This window comes from Schistocerca cancellata, chromosome 4, assembly GCF_023864275.1.
Source record: "Schistocerca cancellata isolate TAMUIC-IGC-003103 chromosome 4, iqSchCanc2.1, whole genome shotgun sequence".
Lineage (NCBI taxonomy): Eukaryota > Metazoa > Arthropoda > Insecta > Orthoptera > Acrididae > Schistocerca > Schistocerca cancellata.
Genome location: NC_064629.1, coordinates 849,390,421 through 849,415,651, shown reverse-complemented (window position 1 = coordinate 849,415,651; position 25,231 = coordinate 849,390,421). Strand labels below are relative to the sequence as shown.

The 25,231-nt window shown below is 44.1% G+C and overlaps 1 protein-coding gene across 1 annotated transcript in view; it reads right to left on the bottom strand.

Moving 5' to 3' along the window:
* Positions 1-25,231, bottom strand: part of LOC126184472 (uncharacterized) — a gene marked incomplete at its 5' end in the record, with an annotated part of 580,042 nt that overhangs the window by 343,388 nt on the left and 211,423 nt on the right. Inside the window, one exon of the mRNA XM_049926864.1 lies at positions 23,635-23,790. Within this exon, the coding sequence (XP_049782821.1) occupies positions 23,635-23,790 (156 nt within the window). The remainder of the gene's footprint in view (positions 1-23,634; positions 23,791-25,231) is intronic.

Sequence of the window (25,231 nt, the reverse complement as noted above, 5' to 3'; positions counted from 1 at the left end):
GTTCTCGGCTACATCACTCGTGCAAATCACACAGTGTCCTTACGAAAATAGAAGCATGTAAAATAGCTGCGTTAACTCTGCTGAAGAAGAGCGGAGAAAATCGCGAAGAAGTTTCTGGGCTCGTCGATGGCATGAACAGCGAATTACTGGTAGAAGAACTCTACACAGTGGTGTACAACGATCTGAGATTCATACCAGTAAAACTAATTTGTTAATTGAATTGAATCTCCAACTCGTTTTCAGTTTTAAATTGAATATAGTTAAAATACAGTGTCTAATGTCAGTTTGTGCATGCGTAATAGCCATATTCTCAATATACTATTGACTACCATCACTCTGAGGTAACGTACTTCATACTTCATATAAAATACAGTGTCTAATGTCAGTTTGTGCATGCGTAATAGCCATATTCTCAATATATTATTGACTACCGTACTTCATATAGGTTTCAAGATCGGATTCGTTTCGTTATTTCTTTTGAATGAAAGGCGAATTTTTTTCGAAACTGCTCACAATCATTGAAAAAGATATTTACTGGCAAGATACAAACATGAGGCAGTCCACAAAGCTAAGAGGTAGGTAGATATTTTTCACAAAACCTTTCAAATGGTTCAAATGGCTCTGAGCACTATGGGACTTAACATCTATGGTCATCAGTCCCCTAGAACTTACACCCACTTAAACCTAACTAACCTAAGGACATCACACACATCCATGCCCGAGGCAGGATTCGAACCTGCGACCGTAGCAGTCGCGCGGTTCCGGACTGAGCGCCTAGAACCACTCGGCCACCGCGGCCGGCCACAAAACCTTTCATAGTAGCAAAAACTTCCAGTGTGCAACTTATGTTTACTTTCTAATTAGACCAGCGGTCACTTTATGATTTGTGGCCACTGGGGAAACATTTCGGTCATTTCCCTATGCAACAAGAATTGCAACGAATGCGTTATTTATAATACTTAATTTCGACCAATATAGGTAACATATATATTAAATTAATAAGAAAGATGCAGAATCTTTTAGAAAACAAAAGATGAAGAATAAAATTTGGAACTAGCTTGATGTGAGCCTGCTACTTTTCTTTCTGAAGTTAGCAACACTACCAAGTACGCTACGGCTTTAACATAAGTGCAATGCCTAACTTATATTGTATACACTCTGTAACAACTGTATGTAGAGGTGTCATTATTAATCTTTAACTACCACACATTGTACCGAAATGACGTGCTTCTGCTAGGTCAGGGGTCTCGAAACCACTGCCCGCGGGCCGAAACCGACCCGCGAGTGCCGGCAAACCGGCCCGCGTTAGCTGGCCGGACATCCCCGGTATCCGGCCCGCCAAATATTTGAGGTGGTACCTATACTGCCAACAATTGAGTTTCGAGGCCTATCGCGACCAGAACACCGCGACATTGCCGGAGCTCTATCTTTACAAGGCGGAAGGTCATGGTTGAACTTTGGCTATCCACAATAAACAGACAGACCATTCTACATGCGATAGTGAAAAAAAAAGAACTGTTAAAAGTCTAGTGTGGCGAAAATATTTCAAGTAAAAAAAAAATTATTTGCATTTTATTCTACTCACAAGTCTGGTGCAAGTCTTTCAAATGGACGCCACTTCGGCGACTAGCCTTAGTAATCAATCATTACGGAAGATGCTTCTTAAGCGAGGTTTCACTTTCTTTTGATTACGTTGTAAAATACACTTAGCAAGTAAATCATATAAAATATTTTTATTTAAAGGCAATTTAAAGAAAATACAATACCTGATGTACATAAGGATATTGGATATTTTAGTTGCAATTGATGTATAAAAATAACTGTAATTAATTTATATCTTGAAAACTCAGTATTCACGTGAAGAGATTTAACATCTTAGTGATAATTAGTGTCTTTTATGTAGCTACTAAAATGTAGACTTTCACGACCGAAAATATCATGTCCATTATAATTATCCGAGCTGTTATGCCGTGGTCGGTTGATGAATTCTGTGTCGATTTTATGTAGCTGTAACTTTCCTTTCATAATTACCTCCAGGTGTAGATCAAGTTTACTGGTAGAGTTAATCATCAGCGACTTCAAATGCTCATCACTTAATTTTGATCTGTAAATACTTTTTGCATGTTTCATTTTGTAGAAAGTTTTTTCACACAAATATTTAGTGCCAAAAGCGAAAAAAAAGCCACGGGCAAATTTATGTAAATTTGGAAACTGTTTTGTGGATGGAAAACACTTATAAAATTCCAGTAATGTTGACTCTGAATGTTTTTCTTTAAAACAGTCGCTACATTGCAAATCAATAATTTCAAACTGAAGTTCTGCGGGTAACGCTTCTATGTCGACGTCAAAGGGATTTTGAAATGTCTTGATATCGTTTGAATTTGCATCGATATCTGAAAAACGTGATTCAAAATTAATTTTTAAAGCGCCCAATGCTTCAATTGCGAAAGTTACAGGAAACAGAATTCCAGTTTCGCATGTATTAAAATGCGTGAAGCATACTTTGTTCAACTGAGATTGAAACAAAGCAATCTTTTGTCGAAAGGACTTAACATGCGTGTATAAATCAGGCAGAATCTGGTTTTCACCTTGCAATTTTAAATTAAGGTCATTCATATGTTTGGTTAAGTCCGTATAAAATGCTAGCTTCGATAACCGCTCACCGTTCCGTAACTCAGCCAGAGGGCGATTCCTTTAGTTCAAAAAAATTTCAGTTACTGTTCGGAGTTCAAAAAAACGGGTCAGAACTTTACCGCAGCTAAGCCAACGCACTGCAGAATAATGTGGCAAGTCGCTTTCCTCAATATCTTCAAGAAACACGCGGAACTGGCGATGACTGAGTGCGTGATCTCTGATATAATTAACAACTGAAATAACTGGCTTTAAAACTTCTGACATATCTAAATGTTTTCCACAGAAAGATTGTTGGTGAATAATACAATGCACTACTAATGGTTTTGAGCCACCGTCATTTTCTACGGTCTTAGAAAGGAGAGCAACAACACCTTTATTTTTCCCACTGGGTAGATCTTGGCCCTTATGACTTCGTGGAGGAGTCAATGTGGCCCGCAGACTAAAAAGTTTGGAGACCCCTGTGCTAGGTTATCATTGAACCGTAGCACTGAACTGGTATACTTTCATGGCACACAAGTTATAAAAGCATCAAATACGGGAGGTCTTTAACTACCAGTATGTAGTTTTCTGTCATTTTGTTATAACAAATCATACCTAAAACGACTCGTTTTTGTGAGATTCTCAGTTTGCTGATGCTTTGAAACAGGTTATATCCATTAAGATAAACTTCGTATTTGTCGGTTTATTTATTATAGAGTATGTAGTATGAACATAACCCGTTTCAAAGCATCAGCAAACTGAGAATCTCACAAAAACGTAGCGTGGTTTCCATGTTCTGCTTTTGACGTAAAACCTACGCCATCTCTCACTGGCCAGATTCCTCTACACGAGACAAAAATCTGAGAAGCCAGATTCTCCACTTCACGTTTCGCAATGTAGTGGACTGCGAAATTCCAAGCTGTGACGTCACCAGCTCCTATGTTTTCGTATGTTTTCAAGTCCCGTAAGAGTACGGCTTTAAGCATAGGTTTTAAAGAGCAGACATGACGCATTTGCTCCAGTTAGGAGCTTACAAGGCCAGTCCTATACCTAGTCTCTTTGCTGAGGCTATGAATCCGCCACTTACCATCCAACGGCAACTCCTCATGGTGTGTCCGGCACATAAGATCCTCTTTGTTTCGAATTCACCAGCATACCAAACCGTTGCTCACACTACTTTGGGGCAGATCTTGCACGAGCAACGAGGTCACTTGGGATCGGCGTGAAGTACGAGCTAGAGATAGTTGATACAGGACAAGTGCCCACTCATACCCAGGGATGGAACCGACTGGCACATTGGTTACTGAAGATTTTAGATTTAGTGCATACGGCAGAGACTCTACGTCTGCTTTTTTAGTGCTAGATTTTATGCAATTTTATATTAAAGTTGCAAGTACAGGACGGTGCAAAGTAGGTGTTAGAAAGATTTTGTCCACTACGACGCAATAAGGGGTGAAGTATTCTTATTATTATATTTGTACTACAGCACACAACCTGAATTTTAATACAGATGCATATCAAAGTGTTTCCTTCTACAGCAGTGATTGTGTAGAGCCTTGATCTGAATTCTGTGATGATTTTCTGATGAACATCATTTTCGGCTGCACGAATCTCTCTGGAAATTACAGTTTGAGGATCATGCAGCGTTGGAGGACCATCTTTGGAGGCACTGTACTTCAGATAACGGCATAAGAAATAATCGCTCGGGTTGAGATCGTGACTATAAGGGTAGCATTCCACACCAGGTCCAATGAATGGTAATCTGTCAAGGCCAATAATCCGATAGCTGAATGTCGCCTGAAGAAAATGGAGGACACCTGCAGCACGGCGTGAAAGTGCTCCATCTTTCATGAACCAGTAGTTTCAGAGCATTCGGTAGCGTTGATCTTTCCCTAATCCTCCTAAACGGGTACTGGTCTGAGCGTGCTACGCTGATCTAGTGCGTGAATAGTTTTCCTATGGCGGCCGGTGTTTTCCAGCACCTTTTGGAAAGAAACTTCTGCGAATTGTGGCAGAAAGCAGTGCTTAACAGTGACGCTATTAGCGGGAGCAGCAAACAAAGGACATGCCTGTAGTCTGCTTCTGAGTCTGATTGGCTGAATGGGCTAAATGTTCAACAATTTCGTGGAAATTTTTGGAACTTGTGAAATCAGGGAGTCAGCCGATATCTGTCGCGAGGTTAGGAGAAGTCACTTGCTCTCTGGGGTGGCGCTGGTGTTAGAAAGTAACTGACTTTCTGAAGTAGGGAGTAAGTAATCCTTCGTGACCAAACAAGTTATGTCTTGTAGTACATAAAACCGAAAGAATCCCAATGGGATTCCCGTGCGTGGGCGTGGAATTCTGCTTTTTCGATATTTCTAGCGAATGCTGTGATTTAGTGAGAGTACACTTGTTTGACTGAAGATGCATTATATTTGATCGCGGAGTCTGTAGTTAGCTTGAGGTAAAAAATGTAAATGTCGTGTGACTAGGGCCTCCCGTACGATAGTCCGTTCGCCGGGTGCTACTCTTTCGATCTGACGCCACTTAAGCGACTCGCGCGTCGATGGGGATGAAATGATGATGGTTAGGCAACACAACACCCAGTCCCTGAGTAGAGCAAATCTCCAACGCAGACGGGAGTCGAACCCGGGCCCTAAGGATTGACATTCTGTCGCGCTGACCACTCAGCTACCGGGGGCGCACAGCTGGAGGTGGTGTTCGATGAACGAAGTGGCACTTTCTGTAACTGTTAACTTGCCATTTTGGTGTAGACACAACATTCACTATTGCTTTAACTGTGAATACTTGGGGGTGTGTTACCCAGAGCACAAATATCTTTAGTGTTTGGGCAAGTTACCCAGTATGTTGCAAATGAAAGTGGCACGGACTAGTGGATGCGATTGGACGTGCGTGTATGCTTCCAACCACACCCTGTGACGAGCACACCACGTGTACGCCTGCCACGTGATCCACATCGGTTCAGAGCGTAGTGCGGGCTGTGCCAGTGTGAGTGGAGGGGACGATGATACTCACAGTGGAGCAACGGGTGTTCGTTGTGGGAAGTTACGTGACAACAAAGTCTAGGAAACCGCGTGATCAGTTGTATACTGAGAAGTTCAGTGGTGCCACAGTGCTCGCAACTAGTTCCATGCTCACTTATTCCGAACACGGCATCAGACAGGATGTGTTTTGAACAAGTCAAGAAACATTCCGAAAATGCCCGCACACCAGAAAATGTGGCGCAGTTCACCAGAAATGCTTCAGATTTCTACCAAACGAACCCGACGCCCGTCGCAAGAGACAAGCATATCAGACGAATTCTCCACCTGGACCTGCACGTGCATCGCCACCGAGTGACTGTTGTTCATGCATTACAACGAACAGATGTTCCTCAGCGCCTCAAGTTTTGTGAGTGGCTGTTCACTGAGATAACAATGAATGGCTTGGACGTGGACCTGTTCTTTATGTCTGATGAATCCTGGTTTCACCTGAGTGGTTATGTCAACTCAAAGAATCACAGGTTTTGGGCAGCGGAGAATCCGTTTAACTTCCACGAAACACCGTTGTACGATTAGAATGTTGGGCTTTGATGTTGAGTGCACTGATACTAGTCCCATCTTCTTGCGTTTGACACTGACTTCGGATCGTTACATATCCATCATTTGGAAACCATTTGCGGCAGCATTAACGGAAGAGGAGAAGTCCTTCATTTACTTACAACAGGGTGGAGCAACTGCCCACACAGCCGGCCGAAACTTGAAGCCCATTTATACACTTTTCGCCCCTGACAGAGTTGATAGCATAGGTCAGTCTGGTCGAGGCCCTACCTGCTCATCCAGGACACCTCATCTGTCTGTGTGCGATTTCTTTGTGTGGGGAGCCTTCAAGTCTAAGGTGTTTCGCAACAACCCTCATAGTTTTCCAGAACTGCAGCACAACATTTCGGATGAGATTGCAGCAGTTCCAGCAGTCCAGCTTCGATCTGCCTTCAGCAACTTACTGACCAGGGACCAAAAGTGTCAAGACATGAATGGTGATCACTTTCAACAACTGAAATAGTCAGGTTAGTACTATATTTCCTTTCGTCTGTTGTGTTTCTTTGCACCCTGGAACTCTTGCCACTTTTATTTGCCCCACCCTGTATTTTACGTTTTACATTTGACTTCAAGTACAGCTTAAATGGTATCTTCACTACGACTGTTTACTATTTTGAATAATCATATTGCTTTTATTATCTGTTAACTAAGAGCAAACATTTCTTACTTGCCTATCTTTTTGGAAGTCAAATCTCTGTTTGCAGTCAATTACTGTAATGAAAATAGTTATATAGACGTTTTACTATATCTAATTTTTATGATGCTGTGCAGGCTATTTGTTTTAATTTCTGTAACAGATAGCGTGGTACGTTCAACGAACTAGTCTCTCTTCTTATTCTCTTGTTAGCCAGTACATAATGTATTTGCCCTTACGTTCGTTTTAGGCTGTACATAATATATTTTACTAAAGACTTGAAAATAAGAATGTTATGGACGAAGCAACAGTGTTGTACACTATTAGATGCCTTTATAATACTATATGAAAATAAGAATGTTATGGACGATGCAACAGTGTTGTACACTATTAGATGCATTTATAATACTATATGACGTATGTTAATTCCTTTAAACATTTTTTAAAAGTAAGACAATAGCAGTTTTTATATAACTTATTCCCTGAGGATATTTTTCTTTGGCTTTCACTGCTCTCAGTTCTCAAGATGGTAGTAGAGTCATCACTTTGTAAAATTTTGTTATGTTAAATGCGATTGAGACAATTTGCAGAAAAAATTTTGAAAATTTTTAAGAAGTTTGATAGAAAGCTCAAATTTTTTATAATTCTGTATTTAATTATGTGCTTAAGATCGTTTTTTCCTATTCTGATAATGTCACTTATAATCAGAATGAAGTGGACTTGGTGAGTTTTCCGCAGCAGAATTTTGAGTTGTTGGTTTTTATTGAACATTTCGATTTTAAACTGTATTCGTGTTTTGTTGCAATGAGATTATCGGCCAAAGTTGCTAGAATTCCGCTAGAGACAGTGTATGATCAGGTAGTGGTGTACATTATCCGGTATAGTGGCCAGATCTAAATCTTTTTAGGAGTGATTGGATACCTACAGGACTTTAGTTACTTGTAACGCCGGAAATGCATATCCTCCTATTTCCATCTACTGCACTGCAAATTTTTTCCTTATTTTGTTACCTGAAGATATAACATTTCTGTGTCTTTGTATATTGTAATTGTTTTACTATTTGTATATATATGCATTTATGTTGATGTGTAATTGGTTTGTTTTGTGAATATTATTTGTATTTATACGCTGGGTCTGGCCTAGGGAAAACTATACTATCGAACGAATACATCGATAGGTCGTGTGGAGAACGAAAGTGTTTAGGATCTTTGGTAGTGTTAACTCATCGCCGCATGGAGCGCGGGCTGAGCAGAGGGAGTCTGGCTGGAGTAGCGAGTGGAGCAGGTGTGTTGTGTGACGCTCCCGCGAGTTGCCGCGCTTTCGGGGTTTGGCAGCATGTAATTGCGCTCGACTTGCGATGATAGTTTCTGACATGGTGTCGCGGACGGGAAGCATTAGCTGGCGCACATCAAGAGCCCGTTTCGTCTGCTGACTGTGTCGAGAAGAAGGCGCGCCAACATCCAGCTTCTGCAACAGCGACGGCCGACAATGAGTGACTGTCGCCACCTCCTCGATCGACGGGTTCAAACCTTCAATCAACCAACAAGGAAGACTGGAATCACGTAAAGTTTTAGAACTGTATGGCAGACCTCAGCTTTTCAAACTTTTAAAATTGTTGCATCACAAAATTACAGCTACTTAGCATGAACCTTTGTTGCTCATTGTCCCAATTGCATTACCAAGCAGGGTCCCTTCCTTTTCTGGAATGAACCCGAGTGTCGTTCAAATTCAGACGCCAGAATTAAAGTACAATCATTCCATTTCACTACTTGAATTTCAAAGTTCAGTTAAAGTATTCATAGCTGGCTACAACATTCAGATTACACAAGCACAAATTAAGAGTGCGAGTTTTGCTATCGTATTTTAGCTTACCTGTGACTGCAGCTCAGCTTGGTACGTACTAAATTTTACTACTGTTAATTGTTCAGAATCATTTAATTCAAGTTCAAAGTTAAATCTCTTATTTCTAAATTGCGTAGATTCAAGTAGCTTTTGAAATGATTGTTGAGGTAGTCCAAGACTAACCGTATTTTACTGAATTTCGATGTGCTTCAGAAAGAAAGCTCACTATTAACTTCAGTCACTAAATTAACTTTCGATTTTTCTGTTTTATTAATTCTTTTGCTAAATTAAGTCAGAGTGTAGCGAAATTTATTGCTTCTGACAAACTTTCAGTTTTCACACTGCTCATGTCAACCGTCAGTTGCCACGCTTCTAGTGCTAATTATATGTGTAATAACCTTTCTTTTTCAGTTACTATAGTAATTGTCCTTAGGACTGGCGACCGTAATTTCCCCCAAATCTCAAATATCTAATTACCGCTAGTTAATTGTTAACGTAACGGCCGCACATTTACTTTCTTTATTAACTTTACCCCTTTTCAAAATTAATTTCCACCAGTTTCATTAGTATTTTTCCTTTCATTTAGATGTAACCCTTTCCTCCCTCTTTACCGACAGTTTAACTTCGGTGACGATTGCTTTTCCCAAATTTCCATTAGGTACACGCGGTTTAATTTTTCACTGTCGTTAAGGTCGATAAGTGAGGGGGAGGTTACATACTGACCAGTAAAACGCCAATTCGTATGTCATGAATGGCTGGGAGACCCTGAAGTGCTTGTTCAGTTGCCTAATTGGAAAGGTTTTCCCCTATTTTCCGGGCCTGAAGGCACCTTTCTGTCGAGAAATATGAGGGCTGTGTCTCGAAGTGTGTCTGTTAAGTATTGGTGAGTGTAATGGTGTATGTGTAGTGTAGTGTCATGCTCGTGTCGGAGACGATGAGAGAGGACAGAGGGTGAAACGTGGTGCGTACATTGTCCACTCCTCTCGAAAAGCAGCAAGGGGTCCGCTAAGCTTAACGTCCCTGTCCGACAGACCCTGAGGAGGAGGAGATTAGTGTTTAACGTCCCGTCGACAACGAGGTCATTAGAGACGGAGCGCAAGCTCGGGTGAGGGAAGGATGGGGAAGGAAATCGGCCGTGCCCTTGCAAAGGAACCATCCCGGCATTTGCCTGAAGCGATTTAGGAAAATCACGGAGAACCTAAATCAGGATGGCCGGAGACGGGATTGAACCGTCGTCCTCCCGCATGCGAGTCCAGTGTGCTAACCACTGCACCACCTCGCTCGGTGGACAGACCCTGATCAACGGTGTCACATGCCATCGCTTCATGAGACACTGCAGAGTGGTTTGGAATTTAACCGAAGACACTGGCGCAAACACTAAATTAATGTCGTGTGACTAGCGCCTCCCCACTGGACTCGCATTCGGGAGGACGACGGTTCAATCCCGTCTCCAGCCATCCTGATTGAGGTTTTCCGTGATTTCCCTAAATCGCTTCAGGCAAATGCCGGGATGGTTCCTTTAAAAGGGCACGGCCGATTTCCTTCCCCATCCTTCCCTAACCCGAGCTTGTGCTCCGTCTCTAATGACCTCGTTGTCGACGGGACGTTAAACAACACTCACCACACCATACCACACTAGCGCTTCCCGTCGGGTAGACCGTTCGCCGGGTGCAAGTCTTTCGATTTGACGCCACTTTGGCGACTTGCGCGTCGATGGGGATGAAATGATGGTGATTAGGACAACACAACACTCAGTCCCTGAGCAGATAAAATCTCCAAACCAGCTGGGAATCGAACCCGGGCTCTTAGGATTGAAATTCTGTCGCGCTGACCATTCAGCTACAGGGGACGGACGGCGCAAATACAGGTGATTAGAAATTTTATGCCGCCACCTCCTCCCCTTGCTGGCTTAATTCTAGCTCTGAAAATGTCATTCACTGCCAGGATTCGAACCGTCCTATCCTCGACACGGGCACCACCACACAGGCGTGTGTTAGAGACCTCGGCTTTGTAATTATTGGCTTTGGAGCAGTGAGGAGATTAACCCTGTCTGACAGGTCAAAGCGAGCCTGACGACCATTATTAAGACTGATTTTATCAGCGCAGTATTACAGAGAATTAATCCGGTTCCGCTAATAAACGTTTCCGAGTAAATCTGGGGAGCAATATGTCACGTAATTGGTCTCGCGCGCCGCTCAGCGCCGAGATTGAGTGGATTCTTGCCGCGGCCGCGAGTAAGACTTTATACTACGCTGCAGAAGCTCCAGGGACAGATGAAAGGAATGTTTCACCTGGCGACCCTGCCCGGATCTTCAGAAATTTATTTTCATCAGGCACTGAAGGACACCACCACATTCTTAGACGGGTATTCTTTCTTTTCCCTTCACGATTAGAGTTGTTGAGTGGATGTTAAACGCTAATATTCTTTCCTTCTTTCACCTTTGGAGTCTGACACAGTACCTTCAGGGTTCTTATTAGCGATACATGTTGCTAACGTAACTTCACACTGGAAATAGGATGCAATACATTCTGAGAGTGAAAGATGTAAACTGCACTAAAATGTCAATCGTGTCATAGATTTCCCCTGCCGACTGTAGTTACTAGTTCAAGTCCAAACACTGTGAGCCACCTTGAGATACTGATTAATGGTTCTGTTTCATCCCGCAGTATAGTAGGTTTAGATTTATTCTTTGTAGTGAGAATTTACATTTCCTCTCCTACGACGCGAATACTCCTCAATTCAGTGTATAGCAAATGCTGGAGATTACTTCTTATTGTTCCTTGCCCCTCTCTTTACCTCTTACACTAGCAAGTAGAGCGTTATGAATATCACTGCATGCGTCCATACTTTCTCTAATCTGTCGAAATTTGTTCTTCTATAAGACGTATGGTGGACGCAATAGAATAGTTGCCGTTTGCATAAAATATTGGTTTGTTAAAATTCAACAGCTTTCCACGAAAAGATGGTCAAAGACAGTTTAGTGTCTCCTTACAACAATATAAATACGCGAAGGCCTCACCTGCTGTTTGATTATCCTGTTGCCAGCGAGTCACTGGAAACAGTAACTACTGTAAAATATCTGGCGTTCCTGTAGCTCTTAGCGCATGGAAGATCTTTTGAGGACTGTGGTATCCGTTTTTAAGGTAAGTGATTATTTCAGTGTTATATTTCAGTTCTCTGTGTTTTGGAAGGATTGACATTTAACATACGTTTCATGAAAATTTCTATAATAGAACGTACAATATGACTAGATCCTATTGCTGATATGCCGTACAGTACCGGAAACCCCATTGTCTTTCAGTATCTGTCAGAGTAATTTTTAAATTATATTTTCTTCTTCTTACTTCTTTTCAGATTGAAATTCCGCAAACTGAGAGAAAATTAAGAAGAAAATAGAATAAAGAGTGCATGAAAATGATTGTGAGTAAGGTCATGTGCAACAAAATGACTGTGAGGAATGCAGGTGAAAGGTTTTCAATAATTAGGAAAGAAAAATATCGCCACAGAAGAGCAGCGATTAAAAGCAGGAAAAATAAAATCTCAAAGAGAGTTGAAGAAGTCTGGAGTGTTGCAAAATAAAATAAACAAGCAAAAAGGATGGCCATCTAAAACTAGTTACAAAGTGGCGAATGAAATCGGAATTTACTGGAAATAAAGGGTCTAAGGAAGAGACTGAAAAGTTCATTATGTGTCTGGAGTCATTTGAAGAAGGCTGGGCACATGGTGGAGGCATTAACCGGGAGAATATTTTGTACTGTCTTTGGGATCTCTGTAAAACAGTGAGCTAAACATTGGGTAACTGAACTGAAATAGTAACGATATGTTCCCAGGCATACTTGTTATGTTATTATATCAGCGCAGCGTATCATAAAAAGAGATATTATCACAGAAAAGACAGTGCCCGAGATACTGAAAGACACTTTCTGCAACCCTTGTAATTGGAGCTGTTTTATTTCCAATGTAATTAAGTGCTATAAACAAAAATTAAAAATTATTACACTGTAAAATCTTGAACATGATTGGATGCACAACTGTAGAATGGTATCTTCGTGAGAATAATATGAAATACAGCGAGTCAGATGCTGAAATGAAAGGTTTATTCAAATCCCTTAACCTAGTTTTCGATATTTTTAAAATATCTTCAGCAGGAAGCTCAGTGGTTACACCCATAACAATAGATAGGTATACAATTAAAATATAGGTGTACAGAAAAAGTGAAAAATAATTCACTGCCTTACAATGAATTATTTACACTTACTGATTGCAAAATATTTTGTACGTACGTTAAAATTGTAGCCATAAGGAACCAATAAAAGATAGCGCCTCCGTAATAGAACAGCATACGAATCATGTTTATCATCAGACGACAGTACTCGACAAATGTAACTTGTGATCTGACGTCGCGCCGATCTCTGCTATGTTAAGGGAAGTTTCGAAAGAGAGCGGGCGGCACTTGTATGCGCGGGATGCGTGCCCAAGAGTGTGAAACAATATCACTAAAATAGCTTCAGACCATTAGAAAATTAAAACAATAACCTACAATCAAGGGATATAGTGAACATATGACAATACTAAAATGCAACATATGGCATTTTTTTAGGTTATCACCCAAAAAGTTTAAAAAAAAACAATTAATTCTGTAAACTGTAAAATAACTTGATGTATATCATTTGTGAGGGAGGGAGGTGGACGTGGGGGGGGGGGGGGAAGGGGGTCGGGGTGGGGAGGATGAGAGAGTGAGTAAAATATTAGAAACAATTATTATACAAAACGAGTAAAACTGTGAGAGTAAAAATTGTAGACTTTCATAAGTGTACCAAAGACAGAAAGGTAAACTTATATAAGCAAAGCATAAGTAAACGTCTAAACTGAACCATTTACATTATCAGCGTATTATTGGAGGTGGTAATACACTGAGATTCCAATAGTCATGGGATATCGATATGCACACACACAGATTGCGGTAGTATCGCGTACACAAGGTACAACAGTGCAGTGCGTTGGCGGAGCTGCCATTTGCACATAGGTGAGTCATGTGAAAAGGTGTCCGACGTGATTATGGCCGCATGACGGGAATTAAGAGACTTTGAGCGCGCGATTGTAGTTAGAGACAGACGCATGGGACGTTCCATTTCTAAAATCGTTACGGATTTCAATATTCTAAGAGACACAGTGTCAAGAATGTGCCGATAATACCAAATTTCAGGCATTACTTCTCAGCACGACCAATGTAATGGCCGACGGCCTCCACTTAACGACCGAGAACGCGTCGTTTACATAGAGGTATCAGTGCTAACAGACAAGCAACACTGCTTCAGATAACCGTAGCAATCGAGGTGTGACGTACGACGAACGTATCCGGTAGAACAGTGCGGAGAAATTTGGCGTTAATGGGCTATGTCAGTAGACAACCGAAGCGAGTGCCTTCGCTATCAGCACGACATCGCCCTCAGCGCCTGTCCTAGGCTCTTTGCTGTATAGGGTGGGCTCTAGACAACTGGGAAACCGTGACCTGGTCGTACGAGTCCCAAATTCTGACGAATGGGTTCGAATTTGGCGTAGACCGCACGAAGTATGGACCCAGGCTGCAACAAAACACTGTGCATGCCGATGGTGGCTCCATAACGATGTGGGCTGTGTTTACATGGAATGGACTGGATCCTCCGATCAAACTGAACCGATCATTGACTGGAAATGGTTACTTTCGGCTACTTGTTGACCATTTCTAGCCATTCATGGACTTCGTGTTCCCAAAGAACGATGGATTACGATGTGCCTTTTCACCAGCCCACAATTGTTCGCGAATATTTTCAAGAACATTCTGGACAATGCGAGCGAATAATTTGGGCACCCAAATCGCACCACATGAATCCATCAAACACTTGTGGAAGATAATAGAGAGGTCAGTTCGTGCACAAAAACCTGCCCAGGCATACCTTTCGCTATTATGGACGGCTATATAGGCAGCATGGCTCAATATTTCTGCAGGATACTTCCAACGAATTGTTGAGTCCATGCCACAACGAGCTGCTGCACTACGCTCGGCAAAAGGAGGTCCGACACGCTATTAAGAGGTATCTCATGACTTTTGTCTCCTCAGTTAAATACACTCCTGGAAATGGAAAAAAGAACACATTGACACCGGTGTGTCAGACCCACCATACTTGCTCCGGACACTGCGAGAGGGCTGTACAAGCAATGATCACACGCACGGCACAGCGGACACACCAGGAACCGCGGTGTTGGCCGTCGAATGGCGCTAGCTGCGCAGCATTTGTGCACCGCCGCCGTCAGTGTCAGCCAGTTTGCCGTGGCATACGGAGCTCCATCGCAGTCTTTAACACTGGTAGCATGCCGTGACAGCGTGGATGTGAACCGTATGTGCAGTTGACGGACTTTGAGCGAGGGCGTATAGTGGGCATGCGGGAGGCCGGGTGGACGTACCGCCGAATTGCTCAACACGTGGGGCGTGAGGTCTCCACAGTACATCGATGTTGTCGCCAGTGGTCGGCGGAAGGTGCACGTGCCCGTCGACCTGGGACCGGACCGCAGCGACGCACGGATGCACGCCAAGACCGTAGGATCCTACGCAGTGCCGTAGGGGACCGCACCGCCACTTCCCAGCAATTTAGGGACACTGTTGCTCCTAGGGTATCGGCGAGGACCATTCGCAACCGTCTCCATGAAGCTGGGCTACGGTCCCGCACACCGTTAGGCCGTCTTCCGCTCACGCCCCAACATCGTGCAGCCCGCCTCCAGTGGTGTCGCGACAGGCGTGAATGGAGGGACGAATGGAGACGTGTCGTCTTCAGCGATGAGAGTCGCTTCTGCCTTGGTGCCAATGATGGTCGTATGCGTGTTTGGCGCCGTGCAGGTGAGCGCCACAATCAGGACTGCATACGACCGAGGCACACAGGGCCAACACCCGGCATCATGGTGTGGGGAGCGATCTCCTACACTGGCCGTACACCACTGGTGATCGTCGAGGGGACACTGAATAGTGCACGGTACATCCAAACCGTCATCGAACCCATCGTTCTACCATTCCTAGACCGGCAAGGGAACTTGCTGTTCCAACAGGACAATGCACGTCCGCATGTATCCCGTGCCACCCAACGTGCTCTAGAAGGTGTAAGTCAACTACCCTGGCCAGCAAGATCTCCGGATCTGTCCCCCAGTGAGCATGTTTGGGACTGGATGAAGCGTCGTCTCACGCGGTCTGCACGTCCAGCATGAACGCTGGTCCAACTGAGGCGCCAGGTGGAAATGGCATGGCAAGCCGTTCCACAGGACTACATCCAGCATCTCTACGATCGTCTCCATGGGAGAATAGCAGCCTGCATTGCTGCGAAAGGTGGATATACACTGTACTAGTGCCGACATTGTGCATGCTCTGTTGCCTGTGTCTATGTGCCTGTGGTTCTGTCAGTGTGATCATGTGATGTGATGTATCTGACCCCAGGAATGTGTCAATAAAGTTTCCCCTTCCTGGGACAATGAATTCACGGTGTTCTTATTTCAATTTCCAGGAGTGTAGTAGGGAAGTAGGAAAAGAGGAAAATGACATCTTCATGACCGCCTGAATGACAAAAGCCCCTCTGTTATCTTGTCAAAAGTATCGGCCTGAAGCTCTCTAGGATATTTCTGATTTTCATGTTGAACCTGTTCATTTATTTTCTCTCTTCCCCTCTCCCCTCGCCTTTACTTTCACTCACAGATGATATACTTGAAGGTTTTTTTTTCAGTTTACGAAATTCATTGGTTTACAAAAGAATTGGACGATAACCTAATAAAATGCTATATGTTATGTCTTCGTATTATCATATGGTCACTGAATCATTTGCTTCTATGTTACGGGTTTAATGTTTTAATGGCTTTCAACCATTTCAGTGATATTTTCATACTCTTGCGCACACATCGCGCGCGTACAAAACTGCCCTCTCTTGTCTGAAATCTTTCTTAACATGACAGACATAGGCGCCACGTCAATAACTAGTTATATTTGTGAAGTACTGTCTAATGACGATTAGCATTATTTGTATGGTTTTACTATTATGGAGATGAATTTTATATTTCATTGGTGTCTTATGGCTACAATTTTAACGTACATCCGCAACATTATGTAACCAGTAAGAGTAACTTATTCAATGTATGGAAGTGAGTTATTTTTCAATTTTTTTTGTATACCCATATTTGAAGATGTGTATAATGTTAACTGTTATAAATGAAATCACTGATCTTACTGAAGAAGATTATTTACAGACGTCGAAATCTAGGTCAAGAGGTTTGAATAAATCTTTAATTTCTGCAACTGATTGGCTGCATTTCACGTTGCGCTCACGAAGATTTCATTAAACTGTGCTATTCGTAGAACAGGTCTTGAGGTAAAAGCATAGTATATTAATATTCCGATTAACCACCACAATTTCACAGTAAAGTCACAAAAAAAAAAAAACAGCCAGCCGACATTGCAGCATTTTTCCCTAGATGTAAACGTAAACTTAGATGTAGAGACACTGTCATACAGGTTTAATCGGTCGGTTACAATTTTATCAGTACGAATTTCAAATATTACGACCTCTTGTTTTTATCCCATCCGGAGAGCCACATACACTGACGGAAAAAAAATTACAACACCAAAAAGTAGTTGTGTGACATAAACGGAAGTTGGTAGGCGTGTTTGTACATCTGAAAGTTGATGTCTATTTCAATTCGGCCCCATTCGCCTAGAGTAGCACTAGTAGTGCCACAATGGGGATACCAATCAGGTTTGCTTTGAATACACGCTGTACCGGTTGTGATCGTTAGTTACCTTTAAGATTAGACATGGTGAGCTTATGTTAATCAAGAATTCCTTTAAGACGACAAACACGCCATTATCAACACCCCACTGAATTTAAACGAGATCGTGTAACAGGGCTAGGAGAAACTGCATGTTCCTTCTGTCATATTGCACAAATACACTCCTGGAAATTGAAATAAGAACACCGTGAATTCATTGTCCCAGGAAGGGGAAACTTTATTGACACATTCCTGGGGTCAGATACATCACATGATCACACTGACAGAACCACAGGCACATAGACACAGGCAACAGAGCATGCACAATGTCGGCACTAGTACAGTGTATATCCACCTTTCGCAGCAATGCAGGCTGCTATTCTCCCATGGAGACGATCGTAGAGATGCTGGATGTAGTCCTGTGGAACGGCTTGCCATGCCATTTCCACCTGGCGCCTCAGTTGGACCAGCGTTCGTGCTGGACGTGCAGACCGCGTGAGACGACGCTTCATCCAGTCCCAAACATGCTCAATGGGGGACAGATCCGGAGATCTTGCTGGCCAGGGTAGTTGACTTACACCTTCTAGAGCACGTTGGGTGGCACGGGATACATGCGGACGTGCATTGTCCTGTTGGAACAACAAGTTCCCTTGCCGGTCTAGGAATGGTAGAACGATGGGTTCGATGACGGTTTGGATGTAACGTGCACTATTCAGTGTCCCCTCGACGATCACCAGTGGTGTACGGCCAGTGTAGGAGATCGCTCCCCACACCATGATGCCGGGTGTTGGCCCTGTGTGCCTCGGTCGTATGCAGTCCTGATTGTGGCGCTCACCTGCACGGCGCCAAACACGCATACGACCATCATTGGCACCAAGGCAGAAGCGACTCTCATCGCTGAAGACGACACGTCTCCATTCGTCCCTCCATTCACGCCTGTCGCGACACCACTGGAGGCGGGCTGCACGATGTTGGGGCGTGAGCGGAAGACGGCCTAACGGTGTGCGGGACCGTAGCCCAGCTTCATGGAGACGGTTGCGAATGGTCCTCGCCGATACCCCAGGAGCAACAGTGTCCCTAATTTGCTGGGAAGTGGCGGTGCGGTCCCCTACGGCATTGCGTAGGATCCTACGGTCTTGGCGTGCATCCGTGCGTCGCTGCGGTCCGGTCCCAGGTCGACGGGCACGTGCACCTTCCGCCGACCACTGGCGACAACATCGATGTACTGTGGAGACTTCACGCCCCACGTGTTGAGCAATTCGGCGGTACGTCCACCCGGCCTCCCGCATGCCCACTATACGCCCTCGCTCAAAGTCCGTCAACTGCACATACGGTTCACGTCCACGCTGTCGCGGCATGCTACCAGTGTTAAAGACTGCGATGGAGCTCCGTATGCCACGGCAAACTGGCTGACACTGACGGCGGCGGTGCACAAATGCTGCGCAGCTAGCGCCATTCGACGGCCAACACCGCGGTTCCTGGTGTGTCCGCTGTGCCGTGCGTGTGATCATTGCTTGTACAGCCCTCTCGCAGTGTCCGGAGCAAGTATGGTGGGTCTGACACACCGGTGTCAATGTGTTCTTTTTTCCATTTCCAGGAGTGTATTTTGCAGGAATGCAACCACCCGTGCATACTTGCTGGCAGTGGTGGTTACTAAAATGTACGGTTGTAAGAAGATGGCATCATGGAGCTACCGAGAGGGCGTGTGGCTCTGCATCTGCAGCAGCAATTTGAGCATCAGTTGACACCACAGTGATACAACGGTTAAAAATCTGTTACTTCAAGGATAGCCCCGAACCAGAAACCTCGTAGTAAGCATTCCACTGACCCCAAATCACGACCATTTGCGACGGCAGTGGTGTCAGGCGAGACCTCGTTGGACAACATAGTGGAGGTCTGTTGTGTTCCCTGATGAATGCTGGATCTGCCTAGATACCAGTGATGGCTGCGTGTTGGTTAGAAGCAAGCCAGTTAAGGGCCTGAAAGCTACCTGTCTGCGTGCTAGACACGCTGGACCTAAACCTGGAGTTATGGTCTGGGGTGCGATTACGTATGACAGCACCAGTACTCTCGTGGTTATCCAACACAACCGGACTGCAAATTTGTATATCAGTCTCGTGGTTCCATCTGTTGACCTACCACTTATGGACAGCATTTCAGGTGGTGTTTCCAAAAGGATAACGCTGGCCCACATACCGTTGTTGCAACCCAACATGCTCTACAAAGTGTCGACATGTTGCCTTGATCTGCTCGATCGCCACATTTCTCTCCAATCGAGCACATGTCGAACACCATCCCATGACAGTTCCATCGTCGTCCACAAACACAATTAACCGTCCCTGTATTGAACGACCAAGTGCTACAGGTATGGAATTCGATTCCACAAACTGACATCTGACACCATTACAACACAGTTCATGCACCTTTGCATGCTTGCATTCAGCATTCTGGAGTGTCACACCGGTTATTAATGTACCAGCCTTTCTCATTTTCAATGGCTTATCTCGCGCTTACGTTAACGTGTGGTCTTGCATTGTTAACCACTTAAATACGTTACCTAGACAAATGTATTTATGAAATTTCGTTACCCTACATTAATTATTAATTGGTGTTGCGATATTTTCTTCCGGCAGTGTACTCGGAAATCTTTCTTTTTCTTACTTTTTCCCCTTGTATCTATCCTGTCCGCTTTTTTCTGGATTTGTCAAATTTCATTTTAATTCTTAACTTTGTGACCGGATTCCCTTCCTGGCACCACACTCGAAAGGGTAACCTAAGGGAGGAATGTCGTGTGAGCCGCCTGTGAGTGCATCGTGTAAACTTTGGTTGGTTGGTTGTTTCGGGGAAGGAGACCAGACAGCGAGGTCATTGGTCTCATCGGATTAGGGAAGGACGGGGAAGGAAGTCGGCCGTGCCCTTAGAAAGGAACCATCCCGGCATTTGCCTGGAGCGATTTAGGGAAATCACGGAAAACCTAAATCAGGATGGCCGGACGCGGGATTGAACCGTCGTCCTCCCGAATACGAGTCCAGTGTCTAACCACTGCGCCACCTCGCTCGGTCGTGTAAACTTTGTTCTGTAAGTTATCTTGTTTTAATTGATTGGGTGTCGTATCTTCTGAAGTGGATTTTCGGGGTCAGCCCAGCACTTGCTAAACAAGTCTGGGAAACCGCCTGAAGACCACATATAGGCTGTCCAGTGTACCGGCCCACGGTCGTTAATCCGCTGCGCTGATTCGACCTGGGTCTAGCTCACCACTTGCGTCGCACGTGAAATGTATGCACACTTGTGAATATGGACAGCCATCAGCTGTACAATGGAACGACGAGAGTGAAAATTTATGCCAGACCGGCACTCGAACCCGGATTTCCTGCTTATCGTGAGCGGTCGTGTTACTATTAGGCTACCCCAGTACGACTCACATCCAGACCCAACTTCTATATGTTGTCGCTCTAGTGTCTACAACCTGTACTCATACATCCATTATGTGTATTCCCGTACAGCGGGAACATTTTAATTGAAAGTTGCTTGCCCGGTATCGGTAGATAAATACGATACTGCAGTGCCTGTGTTGTTCAGAATTTCGATACAACGTTTCTTCGAGCAAGCATGCATGCAGTTTTGGTCTAGCCATGAATCGTGCTGGGATAGTCTAAAGGGAAGGCGACCGCCCGTGGTAAGTAGATTAGGGTTCCAGTCCGGCATAAATTTTCATTGTCGTCGTTCCATTAACAGCTGCCGCTTGTCCATATTCGCAATGCGACTATATTTCATTTACGTCACATATTGTTTTTGTATATGGTATGTATTAATTAAAACTTCCGTGCTGAATTACCGTGGTCCATATATAAAACTTTTTCTCCTTCCTGACGTTTCGTTTCGTTTCGTTTCCGGCTGCGGGCAACATCTTCTGAGGTGAGTCGGCGACTGGCTGCTAGGCGCTGGTGGTCCCACTTATATAGAGCGCTTAGATGGGGCCACCATTCGTCACATGCTTTCGACTTTAAAACTATCTCTGAAGTAGACAATATATGGCGTTCGACTTTGTACCAACGGCGTGACAATCGATCACCTGTAATCGAGAGAGATGGCACTAGCCAGAGATAGTTTTAAAGTTGAAAGCACGTGACGAGTGGTGGCGCCATCTAAGCGCTCTATATAAGTGGGACCACCAGCGCCTAGCTGCCAGTCGCCGACTCACCTCAGAAGATGTTGCCCGCAGCCGGCAACGAAACGCCAGGAAGGAGAAGAAGTTTTATATATGGACCACGGCAATTCAGCCCGGAAGTTTTAATTAATGAAGACGCCGGCCGTGAAAGCTTACATGCTATGTATATGGTATTGTTTGTAGCCGCACTGTACTTTCGAAATATTCTTTCGACAAATCCGCGGCAGAAAAACGCTTTCCTTAGAAGTGATTTTTTATTACTATTTTACATCATTCTATCCCGTTACGTTATGCCTAGATATTTTATCGATGTTTGGGGTGAGCTGCTATAATGCACTTGTATGTATTGTTTTTTGCTGTTGTTGATCCATAAATATAGAACTAGCGGAGAGTGAATTGTGGTGTCACCATATAGCCTACTTGCTGCGCAGATTGGATTGGCTAACTTAACGTTCCTAACCGTCGAAAGCAACATCATCAAAAGTATCACATTCTCATACTACATTATCGAATCCCGAAAGGTCTAAGTTTTAACAGCGGGACATTCCCCACATTCTGATGATCAGAATCTGTAAGTCAACATCTCCCACCACTTTATCGTCAAATACTTGTATTTCCGACTGCATTCTTCCGCACGAACGACGCCACATGAGTTTGCGTTAGTGATTCAGATAACACAAAGAGAAACTTTCTACAAACTGCAGAGCTTACGGAAGATCGAGCTGGTCCAGTTTTCTCCTAGATAAGACAGGGGTTGCTGGGAAAATAGTGCCTGCCTTTCCCTGTTTTCCTAAAATTATACCCAGAATTGAACTAACAGTTGTGAGTGGAGTGGAAAGCGGATGATCACCCCTGTCCTACTTTCTCACTTCATCTACATGTACATACAGACTCCCCAAGCCTGTGTATAGTGCGTGGCGGAGGGTATCCTGTACCACTGCTAGTCATTTCCTTTTCTGTTCCACTCGCAAATCGAGCGAGAGGAAAACGACTGTCTATTTGTCTTCGCATGAGCCCTAATCTCTCTGATCTTATCTTCATGGTCCTTATGCGAAATGTACATTGGTGGCAGTAGAACTGTTCTGCAGTCAGCGTCAAACGTCGGTTCTCTAAATTTTCTCAATAGTGATCCTCGTAAGGAACGTCACATGAGTTCCCGAAGCACCACCGTCATACTTGCGTCTTGCATGATCCTATCGGTAACAAATATAGGAGCCCACCTCTGAATTATTTTGGTGTCTTCCGTTAATCAGACCTGATGGGGATCCCAAACACTGGAACAGTACTGAACAATGACTCGCACTAGTGGCCTGTATGCGGTCTCCTTTACAGATGAACCACACATTACTAAGATTCGCCCAAAAATCGAAGTCGACCACTCAACTGCTACAGTCCTTACATGTTCATTCCATTTCATACTGCCTTGCAACGTTACACCAAGACATTTAAACAACGTGACTGTGTCAAGCAGCGCACTACTTATACCGTATTAAAACATTATGGTTTGGTTTTCATACTCATCTACATTAACTTACATTTTTCTACATTTAGAGCTGGTTGGCTTTCATTACACCAACTAGAAATTTTGTCCAAGTTATTCTGTATCGTGCTACAGTCGCCCAACGACGACACCTTCCCGTATGCCACAGCATCATCAGCAAAGAGCCGCAGATTGCTGCTTACCCCGTCCGCCAGACCATTTATGTATGTAGAAAGTAACAGCAGACTTGTAACACTTCCCTGCTGCACTCCTGAAGATACCCTTTCCTCTGACTGACACTCGACGTCGAGGACAACATACTGCGCACTGTCACTTAAAAAATTTCTGCTCTTGCGCTGATATTCATAGCGCTCGTCAGCGTCAGTTCGCCGGTACTCTGCATATAACAGCGAAATAGGGAAACCGCTTGAAAGAAATTTGAGTAAAATGTTTCTGTTCCTTTCTAAGACAGGTGCAACGTACTATGTCGTAACGTGGTTATTGTAGTGCACATCCAGGTTTCAGTTGAGACTGTACCTTAAGGTAAGCAGGATCGCCAACGAGGAGCTGTAGGCCGGACTTGGCGGCCTCGGTGAGTGTGAGCGCGTAGTAGCCCGCGATGCCGAACAGGTCGCACGCCAGCGTCAGCAGCACGCGCTCGGGGTAGCCCTTCACCTGCCGCCGGAACAGCACCTGCAACCAGCCCTGCTGTTCAGACTAGGCGCACAGTGTGTAGCGATATAGCCTCTGCGGCTTGTTTGTTAATCGTATTCACTAAAGAGTCATAACAAGATGACCATCTGCTTAATAACGTATTGGTCCGCATTTTTGACGCAGTACAGTAGCGATTGTGTATGACATGGATCGACAACAGCTTGGTAGGTTTCTCGAGATATGTGGCACCAGATATCTATGCACAGGTCACGCAGTTCCCATTATTTATAGGCCGGTAGTTTGTGGCCGCACAGCTGGCGCCAAAGATTTTGTGAGGTGGGGTGGCTGTGGTTATAGTGTACATACCCCTGAGATGCAAAATTAAGTTCCCCGTGATCGGGAAACTGACGTTCTCCATTCAATCACTTTTCAGTTACTTTTCAAAGGTAATGAAACATGTCGCGCAACTGATAACGTCTTCTAAAATCTTATTTTAACAGGGGTAAGCCCACCTTTAAGAGTCAATGGTCATACATGAAATACACAGGTCAGCCACTACAATATAGCGCATTTTAGTTAAGGGAGGCATATAATTATGAAATTAAAATGCACGCTCGTAAAAGATGCTATTTATTTCCCTTAACCCTTGAACAAGGTAGCAAGGAATGCAAAGGTAGAGAACAGTTATGTTTAATTCTGATCTCGGTACCAATTTTAGGATCGTGTAGTGAATATAGCCAATAGTCAAGTGAAGAGCGTATCAGAAAGTGGTAATGAAAAGTGAACTCGAAAGAACAAACAATTGAGACATGCAAAGTGCATCCTTAAGATCAAACAACTAAGTGTGCTCATTAGTTACCGAAACGATTAACTCCACTAGGTCAACAAAAACAGTGCCCCCTGAGCTATTCCACGGGAAAGCACTGCTGATCGAATCTCACCAAATAAACTTCCAGTACTCGGCTGCGTGCGCGCCAGCTGTGACCGGCAGTTAATAGCGTACTGGACACATACACTACTGGCCATTAAAATTGCTACACCAAGAAGAAATGCAGATGATAAACGGGTATTCATTGGGCAAATATATTACACTAGAACTACCATGTGATTACATTTTCACGCAGCTTGGGTGCATAGATCCTGAGAAATCAGTACCCAGAACAACCAGCTCTGGCCGTAATAACGGCCTTGATACGCCTGGGCATTGAGTCAAACAGAGCTTGGATGGCGTGTACAGGTACAGCTCCACATGCAGCTTCAACACAATACCACAGTTCATCAAGAGTAGTGACTGGCGTGTTGTGACGAGCCAGTTGCTCGGCCACCATTGACCAGACGTTTTCAATTGGTGAGAGATCTGGAGAATGTGCCGGCCAGGGCAGTAGTCGAACATTTTCTGTATCCAGAAAGGCCCGTACAGGAGCTGCAACATGTGGTCGTGTATTATCCTGCTGAAATGTAGGGTTTCACAGGGATCGAA